Consider the following 14,360-nt stretch of genomic DNA (forward strand, 5'->3'; position numbering starts at 1 on the left):
CCAAGTTCAAGCCCCAGGACTGGCAACAATAAGAATAACAACAAAAATCCCAGCCAGAGCTGGTGGCTCACACCTATAATCCTAGCTACTTGGAAGTCAGATCCGAGAATTGTGGTTTGAAGCCAGCCCAGACAGGGGGAAAAAAAAGGAAAAATCTAATCTCAACTTGGGACTAGCTAAAGATCTAAAGGGTACAAATGTGATCCTTGCAAAGCAATAGGACAGAGAGAACAGTAGAAAACAAAATGCCTGTCTAATGTTCAACAGCAGGTCATAGATTAGTTGCTCATACCTTGTAACAGTTTTTTTGTTGGTGGGAGGGTTGCCTATAATCTGTTTTATAAAATGACATTTGAAGCTAGGTGCCGGTGGCTCATGCCTGTAATCCTAGCTACTCAGGAGGCTGAGATCTGAGGATGGTGGTTCAAAGGTTCAAAGGCAGCCCGGGCAGGAAAATTCTTGAGACTCTCATCTCCAATAAACCACTAGAAAACCAGAAGTGGTGCTGTGGCTCAAGCAGTAGAGCACTCACCTTGAGCTGAAGAGCACAGGGACAGCGCCCAGGCCCAGAGTTCAAGCCTCACGGCCAAAAAAAAAAAAAAAAAATGACATTTGACAAAGACATAACAAACTAGTCCTTTGTATATTAAAATCAAATTTTTAGTTTTTAACATTCTTAGGAAAAATTTCAAACATAATACACAGTTGGACAAGAAACATACCCACTCAAGCACATATACGTACTTTTTCAAGCTTCTTTCCTTTTATGGTATTGAAAGACTTTCCCAGGTTTTTCTTTTGGGATTATTTTTGGTTTCATTTCTAGCTTTTTAAGCCTTTTCACTCATCTTAAATTTATCTTAGTATGGAGTTGGGAAATCCAACTGTTTTTTAGTTTCCTACCCAATTTATGGTAGTAACATAATTTGCATATTTCAATGTCTCTAACTCACTAAAATAGGATTTTAGCACAGGATGAAAACAGTATTTAATACATATCTGTAGTTCTGTATATAATTGCTATGATTATATTAAAATTTTTTTCAGAATTTTCCTGGCTATTCCTTCTAAAATATTGATGCATACACACTAAAATTTACTTTTGACAAATGTGTGACTATAACCAGGTAAATATAAATGTTAAACAAGATAGAACGATAGGTTGCAAAAAAAATTATTTTTTTCACATATTTAACATCAAAACATGCATTTACAGATACATATTTTGAATACATACTTTTCAATCTATGTGAACATAAGAAAAAATTGGGAAATGTGTACCAAAAATAATGGCTGCCACTGGACACCAGTGGCTCATGCCTGTAATCCTTGTTACTCAGGAGGCTGAGATGTGAGGATTGCAGTTCAAAGCCAGCCAGGAAAGTCTGTTAGACTCTTATCTCCAATTAACCACCAGAAAACGAAGTGGCACTGTGGCTCAAGTGGTAGAGTGCTTGCCTTGAGCTATGGAAGGTGGTCACCTCTACCCTTGAAGCAAATAAATAGGGCTTGATAAATGTTTATACTTTTACAAATGAATGTGTATATAATGTATATCACAGAAAAAAACCAAATTGCAAATACAAGTTCTAAACAAATCACTGCATCTGTATACGTGTGTGTGTGTGTGTGTGTGTGTGTGTGTGTGTGTGTGTGTGTGTGTGTGTGTGTGTGTGTGTGTGTGTGTGTGTGTGTGTGTGTGTGTGTGTGTGTGTGTGTGTGTGTGTGTGTGTGTGTGTGTGTGTGTGTGTGTGTGTGTGTGTACACACTACTAAGGTTAACTCAAGTTCTCTACCACCTGAGCCAGTAGTTCTAGCCTTGAAGGGTTTAAAAAAAATTTTTTTTTTCTTTTTGGTCGTGGGGCTTGAACTCAGGACTTAGGCACTGTCCCTGTGCTCTTCAGCTCAAGGCAAGCGCTCTACCACTTGAACCACAGCCAGCGCCACTTCTAGCTTTTTTGAGTAGTTTATTGGAGGTAAGAGTCTCATGGGGACTTTTCTGCCTAGGCTGGCTTTTTGAACTACAGTCCTCAGATCTCAGGCTCCTGAGTAGGTAGTATTATCAGTGCCCAGCTGAACTATAAAACTTTATAAACACATGTCATTTTCTTTCTTGCAGTTCATTTACTTTCTTGTAGTCAATTGAGCTTAAAAGTAGAACTGCATTCAGACCTGTTTTTTGTTTTGACAGATGCACAAGTTCTGTTATTTGTTTTGAATCGAAATTGGCTCTATAGTACTTTTGTGTTCAAAGTCTTTTTAGGTTTTTTTTTTTGTAGTTTTACAAAGGGGCTTCAAGAAGTCATGTACAATGTATCTTGATCAATGTTGTGATCCCTTCTATCAGACTTATTTTTTTTTTTTTTTGTCGGCCGTGGGGCTTGAACTCTGGGCCTGGGCGCTGTCCCTCAGCTCTTCAGCTCAAGGCGAGCGCTCTACCAGTTGAGCTACAGCGCCACTTCTGGTTTTCTGGTGGTTTATTGGAGATCGGAGTCTCTCGGTCTCTCCTGCCCGGGTTGGCTTTGAACCGCGATCCTCAGATCTCAGCCTCCTGAGTAGCTAGGATTACAGGCATGAGCCACCAGCGCCCGGCGTCAGACTTATTTTTAAAAATAATGTTTAGCTGGGCATGGCAGCACATGCCTATAACCCCAAATATAGAGGTGGAGACAGGATTATGAATTTAGCCAACCCAGTCAAGGTTAGCAAGTCTCTGTCTCAAAAACAAAAGGGCTCAGACAGGGTTTAGGGTAGCTCAAGTTATAGAGAATGTCAATAGCAAACATGAATTTAAAAGTTGGGGTTTTTTTTAAACCCCAACTTTGCATTGATATATTACATAACTTTACAATTTCTATTTTCTTTCTCTGGTTAAAGTTGCCATTGCCCCAAACGGAGCCTTACAGCTGGCCAGTCCAGGCACAGATGGAGTACAGGGCCTGCAGACACTAACCATGACAAATTCAGGAAGTGGTGCTCAGAAAGGTACTATTCTCCAGTATGCACAGACCTCTGATGGACAGCAAATCCTTGTGCCTAGCAACCAGGTGGTTGTACAAAGTAAGTGTGCTTAACTCTCCATACAAAGTATCACAAAATACTTTAAAAGATATTTTTCAAGTAACTCACTGTCTTGATTACACAGCTGCATCAGGAGATATGCAGACATATCAGATCCGAACCACACCTTCAGCTACTTCGCTGCCACAAACCGTGGTGATGACGTCTCCAGTGACGCTTACATCTCAGACATCTAAGACAGATGACCCTCAGTTGAAGAGAGAAATAAGATTGATGAAAAATAGGTGGGTAGTAGAATTATACCATCAGAACAGGTCATGCTTTCACAAGTCTGAACACATGACCAGGTATTACTTGGACCCATATCATCAGAAATCAGGAAAAAGTTTATAGCAGCTTTATTTTAGTTTATTTCTAGTCCATTCCTAATTACTGGTCAGTCTTACTGGTCAGTCTATTTAGTAGGGTATTAAGACCCACAGTTCAAAGCCCAGCGCCGGTGGCTCACACCTGTAATCCTAGCTACTCTGGAGGCTGAGATCTGAGGATCAAGGTTCAAAGCCAGCCACGGGCAGGAAAGACTGTGAGACTCCTATCTCCAATAAACCACCAGAAAACCAGAAGTGGCGCTGTAGCTCAAGCGGTAGAGTGCTCGCCTTGAGCTGAAGAGCTGAGGGACAGCACCCAAGCCCAGAGTTCAAGCCCCATGGCCAATAAAAAAATAAAAGACCCACAGTTCATCTTTATGGTTTTTATATTTATTTATATATATATACACACATATATATGAAATTTTGTTATTAAGGCGTACCGAGGGTTTACCATTCCATGTCAGGTAATGAGTATCTTGCTTTTTTTTTTTTTTTTTGGTACCGCTTGAGCTACAGTGCCACTTCTGTAAGTACAATTTTTTTTGGACAATGTCATCCCTTTACTTTCCCAGTTCTTCAGCTTTTTTTTCTTTTGGTCTTAGAGCTTGAACTCAGAGCCTGGGCATTGTCCATGAGCTTCTTTTTGCTTAAGGCTAGTGTTCTACCACTTGAGCCACAGCTCTACTAACATTTTTCCCCTTGATTCTTAGCCTCCTGAGTAGCAGGATTATAGGCATGAACCATCAGTGCCCATCATTTCTTCAATTTTTATTGTATCCTTTACAATAACATTGCTAAACAAATCTTTTAAAACACTACTTTGTTGTTGTTGGGCTCAGAGTTAAATGGAGTTTTAATATATCATGGATCTGAGTCCATACCACTGAGATATGACAAATGTTACATACAATAGAAGCGAGTCACACAAAGTACTATGTCTAAAACATTTATTGGAAAAATGCAACAATCTCTGATTCTCTAGCAAGTCATAACTTCTTTCCTGAAAGAAGGTCCTGCTGGATGCTGGTGGCTGCTCACTGATCAAGGTGATTACTGAAAGTTGGAGTCACTGTGGCAATTACTAAAATTAAGACAACAGTAAAGTTTGCCACACTAAATGACTGTTTTACAGGGCTTTTAACATACAGTGCAGTTTGATAACATTTGTCCTTGGTAGAACTTTTTTTCAGAATTTGAGTCAATCCTTTCAGACCTTGCCTCTGCTTTATCTGTAATAAATGTGTTAGCATTGCAGCACTGTTCACGCCATCTGCACCAGGAGTAGATTCCAGCTTGAGAAGCCACTTTCCCCACCACGCCCCCCCCCCAAAAAAAAGTTTACTTTGTTTAGAATGATCCCCACTTCTGCAACCCCTGGGAGGAAAAGCACTTAATTAACCCAGACTCCAACAAATTTACATACTGCTTAGTAAGTGATAAGGGTACAGTTTAAATGTAGGAGTCTAGCAGGGGATTGTGGTACAAATTCATAAGTGCCTGGAGACTAAGACAGACATGAGTTCAAGAGCAGCAGTTAGACCTTGTCTCAAAAATCCCAAAAATAAGCTCAAGGCTTCAGACTTAAAACAAATTTATTACCTGGGGCTCTATCTAGCTCAGTGGTAAATTAATGCTTTACTATCATGCGGAAAGCCTTATTTGATCCCTAGCAGTGAAAAAAAAAATCCTGAATACTTAATGTAGAAACATGGATGGGACAACATATAAAAACAGTAATATATAGTATAAAACTGAGTGCTTCTGGTTCAAGCCTGTAATCCTAGCTGGTCAGGAGGCTGAGAGCTGGAGGATTTCCAGTCAACTGAGGCAGAATATTCAGAATAACCAGCAAAAAGTAGGGTTTAGCAATATAGCTTAAGTGGTGAAGGGCTAGTCACGCACAGATTCCCTGAGTTCAAACCACAGTATCACCAAAAATCAAACAAAACCCAAAATATGTAATATTTATTGTGACTTTACAGAATTGTTCTAAGAAACCATGCAAAGAGCTGAGCATTTGCTGAAGGACTATTTGTAATTCAGACTTAAGGCTGTTTGTCAAAGCTTAACAAGAGATTTATGAATTTCACTTTGGTATTTATTCAAGAGAAATAAAATAATGTTTACACATAGATTGCTTAAGAACAAGCATAGTACCTAACTAGAAACAATTGAAGAGAATGAGAAAACAAACTCATTATATCCTTGCAATGCAGTATGTCAAGAAATGTAAAGAAATAAGCCAGAATGTCAAAAATATGATAAGACAGGTGCATAGTGTCACACCTGTAATCCCAACACTTGGAAGACTGAAGCTGGAGATCTAGAAGCCAACCTGGCTACATCTATATAGCAAGAACCTGTCTACAAGAACACACAGAGTAATACTGAATGACACTGTTACATGAAGTTCTAAGACATGAAAAACTTAGCCTCCAATATTAGAACTGATCCAGGTGCCAGTGTCTGATGCCTGTCATCCTAGCTACTCAGGAGGCTGAAATCAGGATCAAGTTCAAAGCCAAGCCCAGGCAGAAACGTCTGCAAGACTCATCTCCAATTAGCCAATAGGAAACAGGAAATAGAGCTGTGGCTCAAAGTGGTAGAGCGCTAGCCTTGAGCAAAAGAGCTCAGGGACACTATACCTAAGATCTAATAAATGATACCTTAATTTTGTAAATAAAGGGTATAAATAACCAGGAAAAATTATTATGGGAAGGTGGCTCAGTGGTAGAGTGCTTGCCTTGCATGCATGAGGCCCTAGGCTCGATTCCTCAGCACCACATAAGCAGAAAAAGCCAGAAGTGGCACTGTGGCTCAAGAGGTAGAGCGCTAGCCTTGAGCTGAAAGCTGAGGGACAGCGCCCAGGCCCAGAGTTCAGGCCCCACGACCAACAACAACAACAGCAAAAAACAAAACAAAACAAAAAACATACATACATATATATATATATATATATATATATATATATATATATATATATGAAGTATAGAATTAGGGGCATGGCTCAAGTGGTAGAGCACCTGTCTAGTAAACTTGAAGCCCTAATTTCAAATCCAGTCCCACCACCAGAAAAAAAAGTTTTTTTCTAATATTGTGTTTTAATATTTATATTTAGAGAAGCTGCTCGAGAATGTCGAAGGAAGAAGAAAGAATATGTGAAGTGCCTGGAAAACCGAGTTGCAGTCCTGGAAAATCAAAATAAAACTCTAATAGAAGAGTTAAAAACTTTGAAGGATCTTTATTCTCATAAGAGTGTTTGATTGTTAAGGAGAGTATTTTTGTGGACTGGTCTAAAAATTAGATGGATTTTCTTTTTATTGAAGTTTGATAAAAGGTCAAAAGTGAAGCTAATTTTTATTTAGGCTTTTGCAATGCAAAGGTAAATAAATGTCTAGTGCAGAGAGATGGTGACAGGATAGAGTGGAAAAGGACCTCAAGGAAGCTGCGGGCCCCGTGGAAGCTTGCAAGAGTTACGCATGCTCAGGAAGCACGGAGTGAACTTCCAACAGCTTACGTTTTCTAAGGAATAATAGTTGTCGATCCAAAAATGGCAGATAAGAAATTTGGTAGATTTAATCAATATACCCTATAAGTTTGCATTTCTTATTATCTCCTGAAATCTAACCTTTTCAGTTGAATGGGGTAATGTGTGTATTTTATTTTTACCAGTAAATTCTAAATTACAAATGTAAAAGAAACCCTATTACAAAGTATATAAATTATGTGTTCTAATTATGTATACATGTTCTATTGTTGGTTTGTTGGCCAAGGGGGTTTTTGAGACTGGATGAACCAACTTTGAGGTCTTGTCCTAGAAAGCTTCTAAGGTACAATGAATGGAGTGTGGTGATTTTGTAACTTTTTTATCAGAATGAAAAGAGAACTGTTTAAAAGTTTGAAATTTTTAAATAGTTGGGTTTTTTTTTTTGGCTAACTCTGGTAAGGGTGATTTTTTTTTTTTACAGATATAATAAACAGGTTCTTTGATTCTGTATCCTGTATATATACTGTTGAATATCCATTACTTATTCTGTTGTGCTTTAATAGAATGAAATGTTTACAAAAGCCCTGAAAATACTATTTTTTACAAAAACTTTCTGAAGATGCATACCAAAGTTTTTCCAAGAAGATTTTATAATCAACTTAATATAAGGTTTATCAGGTTCTAAAATAGTACAGTTATTGAGGCCATTTTATGTTAGACACTATTTTGTAGCATAGCAAGTGATACCTTTATAAGAGAAGTGACTGCCAATATATTTTTATAGCTAATCTTTATAAATCCTAATGTTGAGTTTTTTAATGATTATTTTAAATGTTTATATAGTTTCGTAAAAAATTGCATCTCAAAGTATCTTTTGTATTATGCAAAGTTTTCAGATTGGCCAATATCTGAGTTATAAGGTTTATATGCAGTTTATTGAAAACTTCAAAATGTGGTCAGTACACCAGTGTTTAACCTTTATATTCTAATTTGTGTACACTTTGAAACTGTACTGCAAAACTGCTCTTTATACAGTAATGTTCCATGTCTATGAAATTAAAGGACATTTTATAAAATTGTTTGTTGAATGTAAAATATAATGCATGATATATGAGTGACATGCTTGTGTTAATTATAAACTATAATACAATTTTAAAGTGAGGATATATTTTATTTACCTTCTGGTCCACACTTGTTTTAAAGAGGGATACATTTGTTTTGATTCAGGCGGCTACCCTTTGCAATAAAGTAAGATTTCTGTTGCAGAAGTACTTAGGATATTGTTAAAGAGCCTTTTATCTAGAAACGTTTACATTGCAAATTTGATGAAATTTTTCATTAAAAGGATCTTTTTAAAATGAAACACCACTGACTTGGCAGTAGTTTATGAAGACTAGAAAAACATGGATCAGGGGCTGGGAAGGTGTCTCAGTGATAGAGTGCTTGCCTTGCATGCCTAAGGCCCTGGGTTCGATTCCTCAGCACCACATAAGCAAAAAGAAAAAAGCCGGAAGTGGTGCTGTGGCTCAATTGGTAGAGCGCTAGCCTTGAGCTGAAGAGCTGAGGGTCAGCGCCCAGGCCCAGAGTTCATGACCCACAACCGGACCCAAAAAAAAACATGGGTCACTAAAGACATGATTTAGGTTACTTGTATAAAATCAGACTTTCAAAATGGTGGCTCACTAGACATAAAAACCACAAAGAGGCTTGGGGCTCATTAGGTAGATATTCTGGGTCATAACACTAGCCTAGTTCTTAGTGCCTCATTCCCAAATACTTGTAAACAAACACTGCACTTCTAAGAATTTAGATTGGAACTGGGCACCGGTAGCTCATGCCTGTAATCCTAGCTGCCCAAGAGGCTGAGATTTGAGAATTGTGATTCTAAGCCAGCCCAGGCAGGAAAGTGAGTCTCTTGTCTCCAGTTAATCACCAGAAAACCAGAAGTGGTACTGTTGCTCGAAGTGGCAGACTGCTAGCTGTAAGGTCCACCCTAGAGTCCCACCTTCCCAGGGTGAATAACACTAGCCTTGAGCAAAAGAGCTTAGGGACAGAACCCAGGGCCAGAGTTCTAGCCCTGTAACCAACAACAAAAAAAGAATTTAATTGGATTATAGTCCAAAGATGAAGTTTAGTTTCAGAATGCAGTGGATTAAACTTTTATGTAATAAGTTTATCAGGGCTGGGAAGGTGGCTCAGTGGTAGAGTGCTTGTCTCACATGCATGAGGCCCTGGGTTTGATTCCTTAGCACCACATAAGAAAAAGCTGGAAGTGGCGCAGTGCTCAAGTGGTAGAGTACTAGCCTTGAGCTGAAGAGCTGAGGGACAGCGCCCAGGCCCAGAGTTCAAGCTCCATGACCAACAACAACAAAAAAATTTATCAGAAAGTTACATCCCACACAAAATGAGGCTGTTTAAGTTTTATTGACTAGGACATGAAAAATAGGTATTTGTTAGAACTGGAAATTTTAACATTCTTTCAGCAATTACTATGGTGGAAGTTACCAGGCTAATCTTGCATTTTTCGCCAATTAAAATGTCATAGGAGCAATATAGAAAATAATATAATCAGTTGTTAAAAAGCAGTTTATGGATTCCCAGAAAAGATGCTATCAATGGGTAATTCAGTGAAATTTGAAATGTGAAATTTGGTTAGGGGTTTAATAACTAAAGAATCAACAGGTTATAGGCAAACAAAATAATGCTCTACTTACAAAGGATAGCAAACCTATATGTAATTATAACATCATTTACTGATTTAACTAATGTACAAGCTTGAGTGTGGCTCATGCATAGAATCCTAGATACTCTGGAGGCAGGGAGTGGGAGGAACACTTCAAGGCCAGCCTGAGCAAAAAGTTCACAAGCACTTAGCTAGTGAAAAGATTGGTGGAGTCTAATGACTGGTGGCTCACAACTGTTAGCCTATCTCTGGAGGCTGAGATCTGAGGATCATGGTTCGAAGCCAGCCCAGGCAGGAAAGTAATGTAAATGATAGATACATCAATGTAAATCTGTTTTAGATCCAAAGTTACACATAGTATATATACTCGTGTCATTTCCTTAACACCTGCCATTGATTGTATGCTTATTATGCACCAAGAACTATGAAAGTAATGCACTAAGGTAAAGAAAGTCATCCATTCACTGATTTTGTGTGTGTGTGCATGCCAGTAATGGAGTTTGAACTCAGGGCCTCATGCTGCCCCTTAGCTTTTTAGCTCAAGGTTGGCACTCTACCACTTGAGCCACAGCTCCACTCCTGCCTTTTTGCAAATTTGACTCTCAGAGTTCCTATTCAGGCTGGCTTTGATTTATGATCCTTAAATCTGAGCCTCCTGAGGATTATAGGTGTGAGCCACCAAACAGTTCATTGGGCATTTTGGTAGTGGGTGTTGTCATTTTGGAGTTTGAATTAAATGTCTGGGCACTTTTTGTGGGCTTTTTTGCTCAAGGCTAGTTGCTTTATCACTTTGCACCACAGCTCCACTTCTAGTTTTGTTGTGGTTTTGGCTGATTAACTGGAGATAAAAGTCTCACATACTTTTTTGTCGGGGCCATATTTGAACCACAGTCTTAATATCTCAGCCTCCTAAGTAGCTAGGATTACCCAGCTCATTTGGGCCAATTTATCTTGAAGGCCTTTTATAAGCCAAGCATTACAAGGAAAGGAAAGATAAACTAGTATAGCAGTTCTCAAGGAACTTAATTTTCTTTCTTTTTTTTTTTGGGTCCGGTCATGGAGCCTGAACTCTGGGCCTGGGCACTGTCCCTCAGCTCTTCAGCTCAAGGCTAGCGCTCTACCACTTGAGCCACAGCACCACTTCCGGCTTTTTTCTTATGTAGTGCTGCGGAATCGAACCCAGGGCCTCAGGCATGTAAGGCAAGCGCTCTACCACTGAGCCACCTTCCCAGCCTCAGGACCTTAATTTTCATATCCTTGAGGTTACATGAGAACTAGGAAGCTAAGCTTTAAACCCAATTTAGTGCCAGGAATAGTGACACACAACTGTAATACTAAAACTCAAGAAGTTGGGTCATTTAGAGATCAAGGTCTGCGCCTCAAAACCCTGTCTAAAACAAAAATCCCACTCAATAGTGACTCTTAGTCCATCCCAACACACAAACATTCCATAGCACCAATCTTAGGTTTACTTCATAATATGGTTAAATGATAACTAATTATAAATAACTATACATAGCAGTGCTTCTTCGTATTAGCTAAGGTACAAGGAGCTTCTTGCCCTAAGTCATGCAGTAAACACAACAAAAATAGGATTAGCCGTAGGTCTGATCAACCTCAAAATCTGGTTTTAGCCCCGAGAGTTTAATCTCATTCCTTACCTGTGTTGTTTTTTTTTTTTGGGTCCGGTTGTGGGGCCTGAACTCTGGGCCTGGGCGCTGTCCCTCAGCTCTTCAGCTCAAGGCTAGCGCTCTACCACTTGAGCCACAGTGCCACTTCCAGCTTTTTTCTTTCTGCTTATGTGGTGCTGAGGAATCGAACCCAGGGCCTCAGGCTTGCAAGGCAAGTGCTCTACCACTGAGCCACCTTCCCAGCCCCCTTACCTGTGCTTTTTAAAACCCCCTTCATGCATGCTAAGCAAGTGCTTTATCACTTGAGTTCCATCCATAGCACTTTACCTGTGGTGTCAGAGTAAAAAGCTTTGTTAGGCTGTATTGCTTTTTTTCTATTGCTTTATTTTTTTTTAATTATCTTTAAGTAGTTGTACAAAGAAGTTCCCATTCTACAAAACAGTATATGAATACAAAGTGTCTGACAACATCGCCACCCATCACTCCTAACCCATCTCTTCTCTCATTTTTTAAAAAAATTGAGATTAGGTGATTACATACATTTCACAAATTTCACAGTATTGTGGATTAGTGATAGTTAAAGTCACAAACACATTTTAACCTGTATTTTAAAGGCTCTACTTAAATATGACCACTAGATGGCACCTTTATCTTAAAAAGCAGTTCTGCAAACAAAAAATGACAAGAAATGAATGTCAAATGTTAGTACAGTCTACATCCAAGTTTGAAAAATAATAAAAGTCTCCTTATATCTGACAAGGAATTTTTTTTCCTTTTTTTTTTCTTTTTGTACTAGTCCTGGAGCTTGAACTCAATGCCTAGATGTTGTCCCTGAGCTTTTGCTCAAGGTCAATGCTACTACCACTTGAACCACAGCTCTACTTTCAGAATTTTGGTGGTTAATTGGAGCTAAAAGTCTCATGAACTTTCCTGCCCAGACTGGCTTTCAGCCACAATCCTTAGATTTTGACCTGAGTGGCTAGGATTACAAGCATGGGCCACCTGTGCCTGGTTTAGCAAGGAATTTTTAATAAGAATTTTTAGTAAGAAAAAGGCCACACAATTTATCTTTATTACATTCAGAAGTAAATAAGCAAGTACATTTTTATGAATTCACGTACAATAAAAAACAACAAATATTATGCTTGGGAAATAAAAATGCAAAAGCCCTTGTATTTTCATTCTATAATTTTCCAGGAAATAGAATTGTCAATAAAAATACCAGTCCAGCAACACAGGAAACAAGAGGGAAAGAACAAAAAAACAAAGAGATGGAAAAATATCCCAAAATAAGATGGCAGAAACCAATCTCTATCAGCAGTCATTTAAAAAAAAATGAATTGGGTATTTTAGTTGGAAGACACAGATTGAATTAGGAAATAAAATCTTAGGCTGGGCACCAGTGGCTCATGCCTGCAATCCTAGCTACTCAGGAGGCTGAGATCTGACCATCACAGTTCGAAGCCATCTGGAGCAGGAAAGTCTGAAACTCATCTCCAATAAATTACTCGGAAAAAACTGAAAGTAGCACTGTGGCTCAAGTGGTAGAGCACAAGCCTTGAGCATAGTAAGGCTCAAGGACAAAGCCCAGGCCCTGAGTTCAAACCCCAGGACTGAAAAAAAAAAAAAATCTTAGTACATCTTTATATAAGCCTTTTAAAAGTTGGTAGTTCTTGTAAAAGCATGGGAAAACAATATACCAGTCAAATACTAGCCAGAAGAATACAGACTTCCAAGCAAAAGTGCATTACTTGGAACAGGAGGAATAGTCATGGAAACTAGATTCTTTTCTTCTGCCCCAGCAATAAGGACTTTTTGGATGTTACTCTGCAGAGGCAGACTGAGATTATGACCAACCAGACCACAATTTCAGCGAGACCACTTCATCATACATACCTCCTGTTCCCCTCCCGCCTCCCCCGGCTTTTTTTTCTTCTTCTTCTTTAGGATTACTGGGGATCAAACCCAGAGCCTTGGGAATGTTTGGTAAGCACTCCCACTGACCCACAGACCACTACACTGTTTTCATTACAGAGCTGGGGACTGCTTGTCCTATTGAAACCTAAGGCTTAGGTCAGTACTCCAGAGGTGCTTGGTCTCCATGTCCCCAACATGGCCATGATTTAAATTCTTCTCTGCCTTTCCACCATTGCTTTTCATTTGGTTTCTATGGTGAATGAGTAGCTGTTGCATAAACAGCTGAATGATAGATCCTTTTGCTCTAACTTGCCTGAAACTCATGATCTTCCTGCCTTTATCTCCCAAGTGCTAGGGATTATAGGCATGTGATGGTAATATTTCCTTTTTGTTGTTGTTGTTGGTATTGGGCTTTGAACTCAGGGTCTCATACTTGCTCAGCCGGAGCTCTACCATTTGAACCATACTTTTATCCCAACATTTTGCTGGAGAATGGAATCTTGTGAAATTCTTTGTTTGGGTTGGCTTCAAACAGTAAGACACCAAGTGCTCCTCTGACATAAACATTAACAGTTCTTAACAGTGCTTAAGTCTCAGCCAAATACCCACAGGAAAGGTTGGGTTCTTCTGTCTCAACCAGACCTAATTTGTTGGTGCCTCCTTCAGTAAAGGCTCTGGATTTGGATGGCACTTGTGTTCTGAGTTCTTCAAATGTAATGCTGGCTTCATTGAATTAATTGCTATTAAAAAATTCAATTCCTATTATATGATAATGGTGGATGGGTGTGTGCACGTGCCCGCTCCAGCATGCGCATGCACATGCGCACACTAGTCCTGGAGCTTGAACTTAGGCCCCTGAGCTTTTTCACTCCAGGCTAGTTCTTTTCTACTTCTGGCTTTTTGGTGGCAAATTAGAGATGAGAGTGTCATGGACTTTCCAATCTGGGCTGAATTCAAACCACGATCCTCAGATCTCAGCCTCCTGAGTAGGTAGGATTACAGAGGTCAGCCACTGAAATAATTATTAACATACTGAAAGATAAAATTATGTAATTCTTGGAACTTCTTTATTTGTATCTAAGGGGAGTTTACTGGAGCGATTAATATTTAAGTCAATAACAGAAAAGAAGATCCAGACTCAAAATTGTAGTGTCGTTAGATCTATTGAGGGCCAAGTTCTCTCTGGGAATTCGTTTTTTACTGTCCTCGGATATCAGCATTCATTGTTCTTGGGCCTCTGGACTTGCTCTG

The 14,360-nt window shown here is 39.1% G+C and overlaps 1 protein-coding gene across 7 annotated transcripts in view; it reads left to right on the forward strand.

The window, feature by feature from the left end:
- Atf1 (activating transcription factor 1) overlaps positions 1-8,226 on the forward strand; it is a 43,407-nt gene extending 35,181 nt beyond the window's left edge. For all 7 annotated transcript variants that reach the window (XM_070040980.1, XM_070040970.1, XM_070040960.1 and 4 more), the window contains 3 exons: positions 2,877-3,059; positions 3,145-3,304; positions 6,510-8,226. In XM_070040980.1, the coding sequence (XP_069897081.1) occupies positions 2,877-3,059; positions 3,145-3,304; positions 6,510-6,654 (488 nt within the window). In that variant the 3' untranslated portion in view covers positions 6,655-8,226. The remainder of the gene's footprint in view (positions 1-2,876; positions 3,060-3,144; positions 3,305-6,509) is intronic.
- The last annotated feature ends 6,134 nt before the right edge of the window (positions 8,227-14,360 follow it).

Source organism: Dipodomys merriami, unplaced genomic scaffold (genome assembly GCF_024711535.1).
Source record: "Dipodomys merriami isolate MVZ:Mamm:240054 unplaced genomic scaffold, mDipMer1.0.p SCAF_10, whole genome shotgun sequence".
NCBI lineage: Eukaryota > Metazoa > Chordata > Mammalia > Rodentia > Heteromyidae > Dipodomys > Dipodomys merriami.